Below are 17,125 nucleotides of genomic sequence, written 5' to 3'. Positions count from 1 at the left end.
TGCGTGTGTGTAAGGATCTACTTCTCTAGGGTACACATACTTCTCTAGGTGCAACTATTACTGACATTCAGTGATGTAGGATAAAGCCAAATCATCTTCCCAAGTTCTTCTATCTCTAGAATATGCTCACCAAAATGTGAGAGGATCACTGACCTATACACCCTAAGAATGTTTAGAGGTTCGGACCTTCAAACTGTCTCATTTCTCTATAATTTTTAAAAGAACAGTGTTCATGAGGGATATAATCAAATAGCATTTAGACTTTAATCTGCAGATGTTTATTGCGCATATAACCTGTGCCAGGGCCTGTGCTAAGTTAAGTTGCTTTTTAAAAAGAATAGCCTCACATATCCTTTTGAAATAAAAGTATATTAACGTTATATTTTATTATGTGACAATTATCTTAAAGAAAAAATGAGTCTTAAAATCCCAAATACCTACAGATGGACTTTCTCTGGGTAATTTCTGGGCATAGGTAACCAACGGCCCCAGTCTGCCAGGCCTGCGGAGCTTCCCGAGATGCGGGCCTTTCGGTGCTAACACCAGAAAAGTTGCTACAGCCAGAGAGCTGATCAGATCAGCCTCGAGTGTCAGGACATGTGGGTACTTGCTCGGTTCTACCACTTGCTAGCAAGGTGAACTCAGGAAAAATCACTTCCCTCTTTAAGGTTTTCCAAATGTCAAGTTTTTGCTATTTTTACTATTTGTTAATTCACTCAACTGATGCCCTTGATTGAAATGAATATTAAAGACACCGTTAAGGAAAGAAAAGGGTTAACAGTTAACAACAGAAAACCACTATTAAGAGACTTATGGCCTGGTGAAAACCGCTGGCCAGATACTGAAATTTATTATTTATAAAACTACCAAAGCTGATCTGTTTAGTTCTTGGTCACATAACATGCAGCATTTTCCCTCACCTAATAACCAAATATTTTATGAACTCACAGTTTTCCTATATGACTACTCTGTATAAAGCTCCCCTTGAACTATTATTTTACTTTAATTACCTAGTATTTTTTAATTGTCTATATACTTCCTCTAAGTAGTCCTTTAATAATTCTCAAATCTTGTAGGGTAGGTTTACCCTCCTGAATATTGACTTAGCAATCATTACAGAGATCAAAGGTAAACATAACAGGAAAAAAAAGAACCCAATATTACCTTTTAAATGTATCAAAAACACCTGAATCATCAAAATTAATGGCATCGGGGTGTCCAGGAGGTAGACATACATCACCAATATGAATCTCACAACATGGAATGCCATGCTGTACCACAGTCAAGCTTGGATAAAACGATGACCAACCTAAAATTAAATCAAACAGCAGTTACGTAAAGGATGGGGATGGATAGAAGGAACCCTAATTATTTATTCTATGAGAGACCTATCACTTCTGAACCTTAAAAACAAAAAGTTATTAGTTAAGTCCCAGCAGATTTTTATCATGTCCTTATCTTTGCCACAAAGCAAGGCCAAGTATTTTCTTCAAGCAAGCAAAAGCTCTCCAAAACTAGTTTAATTCAGCATTTGATTAATATACAGATTCTATCGATCGGCACTTCCAGCAATTCACAAGATAGTGATAGATGATGATGACTGAGACCATGAGTAGAGCCTCTGAATTACTATTTTTAACACAGAGTTGTTATAATAGATTTTGGAAAAGTGATTCAGGTATATAGCATATTTGGTGATCATAAACCAAAATGCAATTACCAGAATACTCCATTCCCCAAACTATACCAAGATAACAGAGAGCTGCTTATATAGTGTGCTACCCAACTCTAAGAGCTCCTACCCACGGAAGTTAGAGCCCCACCTGACTCCTGCTAAGACACGTACGCATCATTAGGTCTTATGATACGGCACGTCCTATGGTAGTTCTCTCTAGCTGGAAAGAAGTATGACCTTCAAGTTTTTTTTTCTTAATCATCAAAGAATTATGCCATAAGACAGTTACAGATTTAAGAAGCTTTCTTTAAAAAGTTACTATAAATTCAAATTGAAGCCCTACCTTTATTTTTAACATAGAAAGGGTGGTCCAGCTTACACTCTACAGTAAGTAAGCCATCTTCCACTGTACCAGGATCAAAAGTCAACTTCAGTACAGACTCGCCAAATGATACACTTTCTTCATGTGATAACAACTTTAGACCATCAGAACCATAGCCCTGAAAATACATGCAGAGAGTGAACAAACAGGCAATGTTTAATTCAACACACAGTGAAGTTCCTATCACACGTCAGACTGGGAAAGGTGAAAACAGACAAGACGGGGACACTCTGTCTGTAAAGTCCGGACCCTCCACCCGGTGCTGCAGAAAGGCACACCCAGCGTCACCGCAGTGGGAAGCAGACTGGAACGAGCTCTTCAAGGGAACGACAAATGACACTAATGGACTCGAGTGAAGGGAGCTATAGACTCTAATAAGACACTAGGAAGGACTTTCAGTTCCCAGCAGGACTGGGATTTAAAGGAAGGAAACCCAGAAAGCAGAAGAACAGGCCTCAGTACCAGGAACAGTGGAAACCAGCTAAAACATACAGGACAGTTGAGAGCGGAGGCAGAGAAGCCTGCCAAGCAGGGGCCGGTCCGTAAGGAGAGGAGCCTTGGCGACGGAGGGAGCGCTCAAACTTTCCTCTGACGGCACCGCAGGGCGATGCAAGTATTTTCACCAACAACTGTCAATTTTAAGAAGATGATAAAGTCTGCACAATAAAAGGTGCCTCCGGTATTCATGTCTTTGCAGACACGACAAGAGAAACCCCCGAGTCTGACGCTGACAGGTGCCGCAGCCGCAGAACTGGGGGAATTTTAACCCAAAAATACTTACTAAGCAGTCGGCACATGCCAGGTACTGGGTTCTGAACACACATCACCTCCACGCGATCCCCCCTTCAATTCACAGAAAAACAAAGACCAGCACGCCACCGGCTAGCTTCGGTACACAGCCCTTCTTACACGAGCGCGTGAAGAAGGCATGAAGGAGACAAGCGTGACGGCAACACGTCTTTAGGGAAATAGAACCGATCCACAAGATTTGAAGGGAGGAGGGGAATGGTCAACTTCTTGGTTCTTACTCTGCCAGTCAAGAAGGCTAACGTGTTTAGAAGGGAGAGAAAGGAGGCCAGGCAGGGGAAGGAGAAGGGGAGTCCAGTCGGGGTTATACTACAGCTGAGTATAAAGAACTGATCTTCGTGCGCAGATGTCCAACGTGCAGGCGAGGCCTACAGCCGTGTGTGTGTAAATGAAGTTACAGAATCTTCTCACTCTTACAGCTGCCAAGACCTCCAAACAAATCCAATCTCATTCTACAGATCGAGAAGCCAACTAGCAGGAAGAGTGGGGTCGACAATCCGCCCGACATAGTTACACAGAGAGTGTCTGCAAGAACCAGAAACAGCCCGGGTCTCCCGCCTCCGAGACCAGAACGCCTTCCACAGGCCCACCGAGGAGCCCTGCTGAGCGTCTCCGCAGACACCACCAAGGGGCAGAACCTTCTCTCACACTCAGCGCCATGGGCAGACAAGGCACCGGCCGCAGGAACAGAGACAGCCGAGACCCGGAGCCCTGCCATGCTGCACAAATCAAGAGAAGACAACACACGGTGTCAAATGTTGCAAGGATGGCAAACAGAGCAAGAAGTCTCTCAAGAAATCAGAATTAAGCTAGCGACCTTTGAGACAACTTGAGTAGAGCAGTAGAGGCGGAAGTCAGCCTAGGAGAGAGTAACAGCAAGAAGGGGAAACTGAAGGCAGTCGAATCAGGACTATTTTTCTCTAGACTCAACAGTAAGTAACAGCAGGATCCAAACAGGAATTTTAAATAGGCACACTTCACATGCCCAAATTCTCCGCCTACAGCGGAGACGGAGAAATTAAAGATTTCAAAGATTAAGATTTTAAAGATATCAACCGACATTTATCCTACTGCTTCCTACTAGTGCTTTTGCTTATCGATTTTGAAAATGCCAGTATTTTATCGTGTCACTTAAAAAGTAACAATATAATCAACTCTCAATTATCCATTTGGGAATTAACCACTTTGCAAATTACCTAAGATAAACCCTTGGTTCCTTTGTTCATTTTATTTCAAATGCCAGTTTGGTTTCCCCCAACCTAAAACGTACAAAAAGAACTGAGAAATACATCTCTTTCCCTCGTGAGAAAGCATAATTGCAAAGGTAAACCCGAAGTCCCTGCCGCTCTCCGTCTGGCTAAGCTGGAACGGAGTCACAAAACCTCTACCTAAAATGTAAGATGTCGCGTAAATATCAAAGTAAATGGAGACTACTCCTACTGATTCATAATAAGCCTAGGTTTCCTTCTGAAAGATTTGGAACAGTTTTCTGAATTTTAAATCAACCTTGTGAGTGCCCACTTGGAGATCTTCCTCATTATCACAGCCTTCGGTTCTAGCAAAATCTTCAACATCTTGCCATTCCTTATTGCTTCCCTTATGAAAGCACAGTCGTGTGCCTGAAGTAGAAAACAAAAACAAATATTAGGTACATGCCTAGCATGCTACACAAGTCGGCTGTAAAAACTCAAGCATTCTTTCACCTTTCAGAAAACAGTGCCAGGCGGTTGAAGGCCAGGAGTTGCACCAGCCCAAATCATCATCATCGGAGAGGGAGGACATGCAGAAAATGCCAGATTCTGACTCACTATTTGCCTATGGAGAAAAACAGCAGAAACTTTTTTATTTTGTAACATATTTTGTTCATATCTGTCTTTATCTCAAGGCCTCAGGCTCTCTCTCCCCACAAGTAGATAACTTTAAGCACTATAAACTTAGGTAAAAATACTCCTTTGAAAACTAAAGTTTCTAGAAGTTTTAGTTCAGTGCATGTTCCCACTGGTAACAAACTTTCCCAACAGTTGGTAGAGCTGTAAGTAAAGTAAAATCGAATCCAGACCACTGGCAGAACAATGAGACGACTTCCCAGCTGTAAGTGCTTCAAAAGTACTTCTGAGAAAAGGAAAGTTAACATATTTCAACTGTTGTGCAAACTCCGTAACAATTTACTCTCATGAATAAACTCACCCTTTCGTGTCCGACTGCTGTTTCCTCCTTCCAGTGCTGAGGGAAGGCTGGCTCGCTCTTAGACGAGGACACGGGTGGAGGGCGTGCATAGGAATGTAAACTTTTGCTAGTAGCTATGATGTGTACAGGAGATGATCTAAAATAAGGAAGCAGTTTTAACCATAAAGCAGAGGTCCTTAAAGTAGATCTTTCCTTCTGATGAAAAGAACTTCATATTCCTAATACCAGTGTTATCACATATAAGACACCTACGGAAAAACACTAGTAAAGACATCAAGATTTCATTTGCAATCTGCTACTCCTTAACTTTTTTTTAATGCTATCCTTAACTTCTTATCCAAGCCCTCTTCACACATTTTAAATACCATTCTTTTTTCATATTTATGTATTTTAAATTCCAAATTATACTTTCCTTTATTCACTCATTTTTATATCAGTAAGTATATATAAACATGCATATTCTCATTCACGAAGGATCATCTGCAAGGCTCCCTGTCTATTTCTCTCCTACTTTCACACAATCAGTATGAACAGGGGCCCTAAGCTGAATGCGACCAACGCGGACCCTCTATCTACCAACCACCTGTCACTGGGCCGATAAAATGAACAACCTAAGGCTAAAATGCTTAAACTTACTATAGCAGAAAGCAGCCTCTTTGCAACTTCTTGTAACTGGACACCACTTCTTGTTTTCTGATACAAACTTGTTGCAAAGCATATACTCATAAGGCTGGTTATTATTCCCTGAGATCACCTTTTAAAAAGGTCAGGGATTCCTGGGCAGGGTACCAGTAAGCAGCATGTCCAGTCAGGGTGAGCAGCACCACGCACTGAGCCCACGAGTTGGGAAAGCAGCAGAGAGGAAGACCACAGGCTCTAGGAGACCAACCCGCCCGAGGCCTCACATCAGGACAGTTCTCGGAGATGCCAACTAGGAAGGGATCTGGTCCACAAGAGAGGAAAGTGTACGCATGTCTGTACTGACCCTCGTAGTTAAAGGAGGAGGGGCATCTCATTTTCCAATCCTTCCCTTATTTATTCCCTGAGAAATTTTATTAGCCCCTCAATTTTTATTTTATCCTCATTAACACTTTTTCATTATGCCTTTGCAGAAGTTACTTTTTGATAAGGGTCTATTGAACTATGCTTTCATGTTCAGAGCACTTCTTAAATAAAAACCCCTCAAAAGTTTTGAAGGATTTTATTAGCACACTTTCCAACCAATTTTGGATTTCAAAATATGAATATTAAATGTTTCATCTTTGCCACATTTCTTCCTTTTATTAAACATTTAGACCTTTATGAAGTATTAGAGAATGGCCAAACTGCTAAAACATCCTCAAGTATACCCTGGCTTCCCGACTAATTAAAGAAAAGGGGTTTATTTATTCTTCTGTTGAACCACTTAAGGAGAAGTAACAACATAACATTCTGAAACAAATACAGTCTAAATTTTCTGTAAAAATTAACATGCCAAACATGTCTGCAACCAACACCACTGGTCTCCTCTGTCCCTCTACCTGCGCAGGGGTAATATAAACTGGACCTGTCCTCAGCCCCTTGGTACTGCACAGTTACAACCTCAGACATCCAGAGCTCACTAAATCCATTTAACATGCTACGAGAAGTTGCAATGAGCAGCCCCTGACAGTGTCAGCAGACAGGCGAGACAGCAGAGCAGGACTCCTGGACTCTCCTAGTAAGGAGAGAAGCGCAGAAAATGCTGCAGAATACGTTTATATCTTCAGGGAGATACTCCTTTAGTTATGTTTTTATATCAATTACCTTTCTGAGGCTCTACTCAACTTTCCATGAACTACATTATTAATTCTCTTAAGTTTGTGCTAAAAAAATGTTATCTCTAAACTAGGAAAAAGAAAGTCCAACTGAAAAATCAGAGTCTGCTTTTTTTAATTGTACATGAATTTTTAGCTTTTTGACACTTTTTCTTTCTGGGAAATTTTCATGAATTAAACTGAAAGATTCAGTTAACTAAACTAAATTTGCCCTAATCAAGACCAATATCCTGAACAGAAGGAAAACATAATTTCATGGGGTGCAAGAAAACCAGGGCTTCACATATTAAAGTTTATTTTGTAGCAAAGAACTACAGTAAGTTAGAAGCACTACCAAAATTCAATTATTCCTCTATCATCTTGAATGGACTACAGTCTGTCTACCCACCTGAGTAGAAATATGGGCAATTGTGTCCTCTACAAACTATCATATTTAGCTAGGTCTTTTTACTTAATTTTCTAATTTTAGGGATAATTAATGAAAAGTTATCCACTTAGGTCTCTAGGAATTTTAGTTCAAAGCTTCCACAATTTTCACAGCACAACAACTCATTTGCGGAAACTGTGGTCTGAATATAAGAAACAGTGTTTTTTTTTTTTTTTCCAATAGGAGTCCACTTTTATTAAATTCCATATTTTAACATTAGCAATTATAGTTTTCACTAATAGGTAAATAACATAAGGTCACATACACTGTGGAAGAAAATAAACCTAGACCAAAAGAAGCCAAACTCCAGGCTGTTAAGTTTTAAAATAAAACATTTATTATACCTACAGTTTCTGAGACAAGTATAATTTTCAATTCTATAATCATAAATATATAATAAAGGTGTATCTTGGTCTGGATTTATTTTTTGATGACTTTAATACATTTACAAATATTTTTGACTCTGCAGTCCTCAGATCACTTTTATCTACTTCTAAAAGTATGAAATCATATTAGGTGAAAAAGCTCTGCAATCATTACAGAACAGAAAATTTAATTCTAATGACTTTACTTAAATTCTAATTTCAGTAAACCCCCTCATTAAATGGTTAATAGCATTATTACTTTTCAAACTAGGAAAAAAAAAAAACCCCAGCTCCTTGTAATGATAGAAGTTTGCAATAAAAATATAGGCAGTGTTCCCACCTGTTGTAGAATGAGCACTGCATAAGCGGACTTTGTGGACTGGTGGCGATATTTGCTAATTCTGTTAGCCAATCCACCTCATTTTCACCGTAAGTATTTTCTGATATGTCTGAGGTATTTTGGTTCCAAGATGGTCTTGGATATTCTTGATGTGAAACATCTGAACTTAGCTGATATATGGCAGATTGGGTAGGATCACTTTGAACAGCCTGAAGTTCAGGAAGGTCATCTGCAAATAAACATACTCAAAATTATAAAAAGGAAATTGCTAATACAGGGAATAATGTTATAATTACAGCTAGAAGTGAAGTCCTTAAATCTAATTAATTTTGCAAAAAGAAAAATGCAAATTCGAAATGTTTTCTTGAATAAAACAAAGTTCAATCTAAAAAATGACACCTTCTATATTCAAGGGTCAACAGAGCCTGATGGGAAATAGACTGAATGGATGTAAATGTACTAATGACTTGTAATTACCACACCTGTTCTCAGACCGGAAAAACAAAGTTTGTGTTTTCTCTTTTTTTTTTTTTTATAGTTCACCTGGGATTAGTCCATATACCACCAAGACATTTTCAGCTTAACGTGTTAATGAGGAAAAAGGCATCTCACATATACACAGATGTACTTACTCTGACACTTTGTTACCGTTATGGAAGGTTACTGCAATAATGGGAACACTTTTTAAAGAGGAGATCGACAGGTCATATGATAAAGTTTTAGGTGCTACTTATTCTTTTTTTGTTGTTTTTTAAAGATGTATTTATTTATTTATTCGTGAGAGACACACAGGGAGAGGCAGAGGGACAGAGGGAGAACCCTCCTGGAAGGGAGCCTGATGTGGGACTTGATTCCCGGACTGGGATCACGCCCTGAGACAAAGGCAGACGCTCAACCACAAAGCCACCCAGGTGTCCTGAGGTGCTACTTATTCAACTTAATCTATGCTAAATTATTTCTTTTGAGCGAGAAATTCTGAACAGTTACAATAGTAACTGTTGATTATGTTTTCCTAAAGGTCTGTTTCCAAGGCTCATGCATTCATCATGGTTATAAACACGGAGGAAGGCTGAGCTCTAAAAAAATATTTAAAAAAATAAACAGGAGGGGAGAAAAATCATCTTGCCAGCTTTAAAACAACTTTGTAAAACACCTACAACAAACCACAGATCCCCTGGGTCCCCTCAGCATGTAAGTCAGGAAATCCTTCTAGCCTTGGGAGTTCTGGCCAGCTGTTACCATGTGGGTACAGACGCAGAATTCCTGTTCGGGCAAATATCTCAGGACGGCCTATTAAATGTCTTACTTCTAAGGACTGATTCAGGACATCCATTCAGAAAACAGACGAGAAGGTGTCTCCTTCACCAAGCAACTGAAAAACACCATACCGACCCCATCTAACTGCACCCTGTAACTGTCGTGCTGGGGGAGCCCTTCCTCTTCCCTCACCGCTGACAACCTTCTCAAGCCAGCACTTCAAGTTTCTGTATGTAAAGGGTCCGTTTGTCTCTCAAGCTCCGGAAAATAACTGCTTTAAAACTGAAGCAGTAAGGAGCGGTATGAGTTTTGGCACCCCTGGGCCCTAACTGCTAGGCCTCCATTTCCTCCAGAAACTAAAGTGCCCTGGTGGACAGTGGACCACCCAGACACACGGGCGCTCTGTGCTCCACAGCACCCACCACTCAGTGAGACTCCCAGGGGCCAGCAACCCCTTGGCGTTTATGTAGGCCATGTCTCAAGACCTGAGCATCTCCAAATTCCCAAAGAGCTTTGCAGTACGTGGTCCCCTTTGCTTCATCATTTGCAAAGTGAGGGTAATCTGGGCTGGGGGGTGGAGGGAGTGGTGAACCTCTTGGAAAGCTGCATACTAAATGCAGACAGAGCCAAGCTGAGAAGCAGGGCAGCAAGTCCAGGTCACTCGGTGGCGGGGGGGGCTCTTCAACACCAACCTTCTGGCAATATGATTCCAAGTCCTACGTTCACAAACCTACACACTGCCATGGGCCGAACATCCCTGGAGAAGCCTGGTGGCGGTGAAAACCACAGATGTCAGATCACCCAGGTTCAAGGGTCCACTGTCCCTCACCCATCACAGCAACAAACCGGCCATGAGGGGGTCAGGGATGGAGGAGAGGAACGCCAAACATTTACTAAGCTCATGCGTGTTTCAAAAGTCACGAGTCACACACAGGATTTTCCTGAGGTGCAGCCCGACCTTTACCCATAACAGTGGTTTAGTTTGATAATTTGTAAATGAGTCGCAATGAGAACCATAAATAGCCCAAAGTCACATTGGTTTTAAGTAATATTTTACAAGCAGTAACGATGGAACACTGAAAACTCCTCAGGTACACAAACTTCACGTACTCAAGCAGTTTAAGAGGTGGAGAAGCTGACTTAACATAAAAATATGAATCTCAGATTCCTCAACAACTTTTAATTTTGTTTACCAAGCTCCATGTGCTCATCACAGGAGTTGTACCCGGGTGAGGACGGCAGGTTTTCATTACACTGCAGCAGCTCCAGTGAGTCGTTCATTCCTGACGCTCGCTTGTCCATCACCAGTAGGAGTTTCTGCACCGCATTAGGCATCTGATTTGTCTTCACTTCCCACACCATGTTATGGTGCCCCGACTGCAAATAAAAATAATAAAGACCAAAATGTCAAGTCATGTGATCCAGAGATTACAGAAGTATTAAATCCAACAGAGACTCAGAATGCTGTATCTTTAACTTAATCATGTTGCCATCTGTATCCCCCTCAAATCCTTCAGACCAGGGACTCCCTGATTTCTTGGGCTACAACCATGTAGTCAGCACTAAATCATACCTAGATACCAAAGGATTCAGATCTTAAATTTATAAAAGTCTTTTATTAAAAAAATAATAGCACCGCTATATATTTTTTTATTTCTTTAGTAGTTCTGAGACCCAAATATAGAGACCAAGGAAGCCATTTTTCAACTTGTATCTTCACATTTAAAAAAAAAAAAAAAACACGGGGATCCCTGGGTGGCTCAGCGGTTTAGCGCCTGCCTTTGGCCCAGGGCGCGATCCTGGAGACCCGGGATCAAATCCCGCATCGGGCTCCCGGCATGGAGCCTGCTTCTCCCTCTGCCTGTGTCTCTGCCTCTCTCTCTCTCTCTCTCTCTCTCTCTCATAAATAAATAAATAAATCTTAAAAAAAAATTTTTAACAAACTTTCCTGAAATAAAAAAAAAAACCCTGAGGAAATATTCTATTTTTTCTTTTTTTTAAGATTTTATTTATTTATTCATGAGAGACAGAGAGAGAGAGGGAGAGAGGAAGAGAGGAAGAGACATAGGCAGAGGGAGAAGCAGGCTCCATGCAGGAAGCCTGACGTGGGACTCGATCCCGGGTCTCCAGGATCACACCCTGGGCTGAAGGCGGCGCTAAACCGAAGCCACCCGGGCTGCCCATTTTTTCTCATTTTTGAAGATTCTATTTCAATTTCTCTATTTACCAACTGTTATTTTGTTTTCTCGTCTTCTGAAAGTAAAGTTTAATACACTTAAAATAACATTCTCTGAAAGACATTGAAGAGTTTCTTAAAATGGCCATATATTATCCTTCTCAAAAAAATTAAAATGCTTTGTTTCTTTATGAAAATTTGGTACCTAGCCATCATAAAGAGACCTGTCCTTCTGAATAACATATTATTTCTAGAAAGATGAATAATAATCATAGGAAATTTAAACAAATAGCAAATCTATTCCTTTTAAGGCTACAAAGTTATCACAAGGAAGAAAATAACATAGGATTAATATACCTAAAATAATCTCAAGCAAGTCTACCAACTAAATTTTGTTACAAAAGTAAAATGTGGTTATACCCTTTACACTCTGCCTTTGGACAATGATCAAATTGGTTATTTAACAGAGGTAATAGCATCAAGAAGATTCCCTGATTTCTCAGGCTTGACTCCAGATCTCATTTTATTTTTTTTAAGATTTTATTTATTTATTCATGAGAAACACAGAGAGACAGATAGAGGCAGAGACACAGGCAGAGGGAGAAGCAGGCTCCATACCGGGAGCCCGACGTAGGACTCAATCCCGGGACTCCAGGATCACGCCCTGGGCTGAAGGCAGCGCTAAATCACTGAGCAACCAGGCCTGCCCTCCAGATCTCATTTTTTAAAAAAAAAGTCCTAATGAGCTAATATGAAATACACACAAGAAATCTAACATGACATAGTTTTTCCTCAAAATAAGACAGATGTGCTGCAATTTAAAGTCACTAAAAATAAATAAATAAATAAAGTCACTAAAAGTCTAGTACTCCAGTCTGCACTGACCAAAAATGCAGTGAAAAGATGTTAACTGGTCAGTATTTACACCAGAACTTTCTAAGCCATGACATGATCACCAACAAACACTGGCAACACTGACAAATATTTTTCTACAAAGGCTTTTTCATGATCTTTTTATTATGAAATATGTTTTCCTAACTGTGTAATACATAATCACTGTGGAGGGGGAAAGAGGCATTTTAAAAAAAAAAATAATGACTTAAAAAAAAATGATTTAGAGAGAGAGAGAAAGAGGGCACAAGTCGGGGGCATGAGTGGAGGGAAAGAATCTCAAGCAGATTCCCCACGGAGTGCAGAGCCCAAGAGGGAACTTATCTCAGGACCCTGAGATTATGACCAGAGCCAAAATCAAGAGTGAGACAAACCGCCTGAGCCACCTGGGCGCCCAGGAATAATGACTTCTAATCCCACCAACCAGATTTAGATATTGCTAACACTTTGGTGTACTGTTTTATAATCCAATCTCTTTTTTATATAGACACCTATGATAATATATTTTCCTTCATACTTTGCACTATATATAATTGATTCTTTGTTCATAAGCATTTTCCTAGGTCACTAATTTTTCTTAGGTATCTATTTTAAATAAATCCATAATATACATCATTAAGATATACCAAATTTTCCTTATCCCTCTTAGTGCTAAACATGCTGTTCCCAGGTTTTCACTCTTCTCAATGACAGTTTAAGTTTCTTTTTTAGTATCTGCTTATATCAGATTTTTTTTTTTTTTTTTTAGATTTCTAGCTACACATCAGTAGGTGAATGGCAATTAAACATCTTATGGTTCCTGACACATGCAGCCAAACTGCCTATTGCCTTACTTTATTTCTAACATTCTATTTCAAGTGCTTTCTTGCCTGCACCCCTCAAAAATGACCCATATCCTAGGCTTGCTCTAGAGTCTTACTCAATCTAAGATGTTCTACAGAGTAGTGAAAAGGGCACTGGGTCAGATGTAAGAAATCATGAGTTTTGATTCTAGCTTAATCACTCACTATCTGACCTAAGTGAGTAAGCTGCTCACTCGGTATCTTCATCTGTAAAACAGCTGCTCTACTTTCCTCTTAGAGGGGTTGTGAGGATGAACTGAGACACAGTAAGTGAAAAAAATGTAAAATGACTTCACAAAATGTTTTATCCCTAGGCTGACACAGGGCAACTTTATACGTCCTCTGGGCACTTAACGTCCTAAATAGAGCAGTTACTGAAAATAGTTAATGATAGGAGACCAGGCAGCTAGTTTATTCAGCTTCAGTAATTTCCCTGGGAAATATGACACGTTATCCAACACCTCTCAATAAAAACCACAGATCATGCCATTATTTCAGGCAAGTAACAGTTTATCTAAAAGATGTCAAAAAAAAAACCCAAAAAAACAAAAAAAACACACACACACAAAAAACAAAACAAAACAAAAAAAAAAGATGTCCAAGGCATTTATAAAAAATGAACACTTTTTCAGTTTAGTAGAATTTATTATATATCAATTAAGCACAGTCTTATCATACAGCTAAGGGCAAATCTGCTGGAGTATAATAATCTCCTACAAAACTGGTGGCTACAAAAGATGTGGTATGTAACACCAACTGATTTCTCAAGCATAACTGGCCAAATCGTTATTCTGAACCTTTCACGCTGCAAAAATCAAGTACTCTTTAGCTAGATAAGGGATTCTCAAGCATGTAATCCTATGTGCTTCAAACAAAATGATGTCTAGCCCCTATCTCCAGAGAATGATTTGTTTGGTCTAGGGTATAACCCTGGGCACTGGTTTTTATTTATTTTCTTCCCAAAGAATACCAGGTGCCTTGTGAAAACGAGTGAGCTAAAAATGATTATTAAATTCCTTTTTCATGTAAGTATATTCACTTACTTAACACACATTATGAAAAAAAATACACATTATGTATTATGTATATGGCACAATACTAGCTGCAATGTTGGACCTCAATGATGAACAATATGTCTTGAATCTCAAGGGATCTATATTTTAGTGGAAAGACATAAGCAAATAAAGACAGTTCTCCATAGCAGGGGTTGGCTACCAATGGGTAAAAAGGAAGAAAAGTCTTCCAGTGAGAGAAACTAACATGAGCAAACTTGCAGAGTTTGCAAAGTAATGGATGAAATGAAAACAACATAGAATCTAGTATTACCAGAAAGTAGGCTGGCCTTGTGTGTCTTGTGGTCATGGATATGAAGGCTGGAAAGGTAGACTGAGTCAGAATCTTCAATCCTAGTTTAGGAAAATTGGTATCTTTGTTTTTTTGTACTCAAGAGTAAGGGCTCTGAAATTAGGCTACCTGAGTTTATATATTAGATTTACTACTTAGTTATGTGTCCTGGATGATCTATTCAAAATCTTTTTGCCTTGTTTGTAAAATGGAAATCATAAAAACACTTACATGGGTCATTGTAAAGACTCAGTGAGCTGACAAATGTAAAAAGCTTACAGTAGTGCCTAACACAGAGCAAACCCTCAATGCAGAGCGGCCAGTAATATTATTAGCAATTATCAGACGATGGGGAACCCCTTAGCGATTTTTGAAGAGGTGTGATGTGATCAGAACTATAAACACTTTCTCTGAGCCTTTAAAAAAAAACATACTGAAACGGGAATATGCAGAAATACCTATAACACATATTTAAGGGAAAATGTATAAAAAGTGTATTCAAATTCCCAATTTTGTCTGTCAGCCACCTGCTCCCAGCTTCCTTTGCAAGAGTTCTCATAAAAGAAAACTGGTAGTATGAGAGCAGATTCCCTATTGAGTAATGCCTAAGACATGAGAGGAACTAGTCCTTCTGAGTTCTCTGACTAGCAAATATTCCCAGTTTAGGTAGTATATTCGTTTTTTTTTTTTTTTTTTTAAAGATTTTATTTATTTATTCATGAGAGACACAGAGAGAGAGAGAGGCAGAGACACAGGCAGAGGGAGAAGCAGGCTCCATGCAGGGAGCCCGACGCGGAACTCGATCCCAGGTCTCCAGGATCACACCCTGGGCTGCAGGCGGCGCTAAACCACTGAGCCACCCAGGCTGCCCTAGGTAGTATATCTGAAGCCCTCTCATAGAAAATTCTCCAAATCTTAAGTGTACACAACACAATTTAACCTATCTTAGTGACACAAACTCTTCATGAACATCTGTTGTCCCAAGCTTCACGAGAGGGTGTGATCTGCAAAAGTCAGCCCAAGCTGCAATCTTAAACTTGACCACTTTCTCATTTTACCTCGATTAGGAAGTTCAGAGGTCATACTATACATACGTATCTCCTTAGAGCCATCCTTAAGTGCATGGAGCAGAACCGCTCTGGCATCCGCGGAAGCAGAGTCATAATTTGTTTTGTCCTCTCCTTCCTTCTGCAGAACTTTTTGGCTTTCTCTCCTTCTTCCAATCAGATTTTCTCCTCCCCATCAGCGAGTCCTGCACTGTCCCCACTCACCATTTACACTACACTACCACCTCCTGCAACTTCTATCATTCAGCCCCTTGTCCTAGTGATCTCCCAACATCCTCTCACAACATTCCTTACAAGAAGCTGGGAAAAAATATTTCAATTTCAAAACAAATGGGACACCTGGGTGGCTCAGCAGTTAAGTGTCTGCCTTGGGCCCAGGGCGTGATCCTGGAGTCCCAGGATTGAGTCCCACGTTGGGCTCCCTGCGTGGAGCCTGCTTCTCCCTCTGCCTGTGTCTCTGCCTCTCTCTGTGTCTCTCATGAATAAAAAAATAAAATCTTAAAAAAAAAAAAATTTCAAAACAGTTATCGCCCACTAGCAAAACACCAAGTATCTGTTGAATCTGAATTCTATCTGTGTACACCTCTCGCTGCTCAAGGCTATCAAAAGTCAGGTCTTGAGATAATGGAGGTAGTGCTTCTGCAAGCCTCCTGCGCAGTAAATGGGAGCCTAGACCTAAGTCAAAAGACAGTAATATCTTTGCTATTCCTTGCTCGCCACGGAATAGGAGGCAGGCCGCTTAACCTCGGCCTCTCAGCACCTGCACTTAATCTCACTGGGCTATTGGAAGAATTAAATAAAATACATGATAACAAAATTCCAATCCCTGTATGAATGTAAATTTTTCTTCTCAAACTTTTCTCTGTCAAACTACTTGGGGGAAGCAAGACCTCTGATACAGTAAAATATCAAAAGGCTCCATACTAAAAAATTCACCCCCATATGCATTATGCCAATTAGACATTCATTTTGATAAACAAGCTCCTCTTTCAAGTATCTCCTGGTAGAGCTAACCCTATTGTTCATTGATGCTTTTGCATACTGCTTTGGTATTACAGGATTTGACATAGCTTGCCTTGTACTGGAGCTAACTCTGCAACTACACCAGGGATTCTCAAAAGGGAAGAGTAAAATTCTCCAACAGCTGTGCTTTGAAATAGCATGCCCAATGTTATAAATTTCTACTGGGTGGACATGGGTAGGCTCTATTGTCTTTGTTTTGCAACCTTTCATAAATAAACATCCACCAAAGCTTAGAGGAGAGGACCAGAAATAGCTAAATCTCCATGAATGGACAAGAAGGAAATTAGGTTTTACTAAATGCCTACCCACTACGTACAGATCATTTGACATACTTCCTCTAATGTCATAAAAACCTCAAAACAGCTTTGGGGACAAAGTTATTCTTATGAATGAGGAAAACAGGACTCTGACAACTGAGTGTGACTATTTTATTTTTAAAGAGACAAAAGGCATAGAGCAACAGAGGTTAGACTCCTACTTTTAAGTGCGTGTTCTCCCTAAACCCTCAGCTTTCCACCCTCAAGGATATCGTGCAAAGGATTTCTA

The 17,125-nt window shown here is 40.0% G+C and overlaps 1 protein-coding gene and 2 long non-coding RNA genes across 6 annotated transcripts in view; 2 read left to right on the top strand and 1 right to left on the bottom strand.

Moving 5' to 3' along the window:
* LOC144292982 (uncharacterized) overlaps positions 1-17,125 on the top strand; it is a 38,473-nt gene that overhangs the window by 5,361 nt on the left and 15,987 nt on the right. The gene's annotated exons all lie outside the window — the stretch shown is intronic.
* Positions 1-17,125, bottom strand: part of HBP1 (HMG-box transcription factor 1) — a 28,515-nt gene that overhangs the window by 9,008 nt on the left and 2,382 nt on the right. For both annotated transcript variants that reach the window (XM_077864024.1, XM_077864025.1), the window contains exons 2-8: positions 10,430-10,613; positions 7,980-8,208; positions 5,052-5,187; positions 4,568-4,679; positions 4,371-4,483; positions 2,019-2,175; positions 1,165-1,309 (exon numbers count right to left, since the gene is read on the bottom strand). In XM_077864024.1, coding sequence (XP_077720150.1) covers positions 1,165-1,309; positions 2,019-2,175; positions 4,371-4,483; positions 4,568-4,679; positions 5,052-5,187; positions 7,980-8,208; positions 10,430-10,613 — 1,076 coding nt within the window. The remainder of the gene's footprint in view (positions 1-1,164; positions 1,310-2,018; positions 2,176-4,370; positions 4,484-4,567; positions 4,680-5,051; positions 5,188-7,979; positions 8,209-10,429; positions 10,614-17,125) is intronic.
* Positions 6-7,784, top strand: LOC144292986 (uncharacterized). Its single transcript, XR_013360421.1, has 2 exons — positions 6-3,796; positions 4,575-7,784. It is a non-coding gene; the product is annotated as an uncharacterized LOC144292986 (long non-coding RNA).

This window comes from Canis aureus, chromosome 21 (assembly GCF_053574225.1).
Source record: "Canis aureus isolate CA01 chromosome 21, VMU_Caureus_v.1.0, whole genome shotgun sequence".
Taxonomy (NCBI): Eukaryota; Metazoa; Chordata; class Mammalia; order Carnivora; family Canidae; genus Canis; species Canis aureus.
Note: the sequence above shows the minus strand (reverse complement) of the source record. Positions and strands in the feature narration are given on the sequence as shown.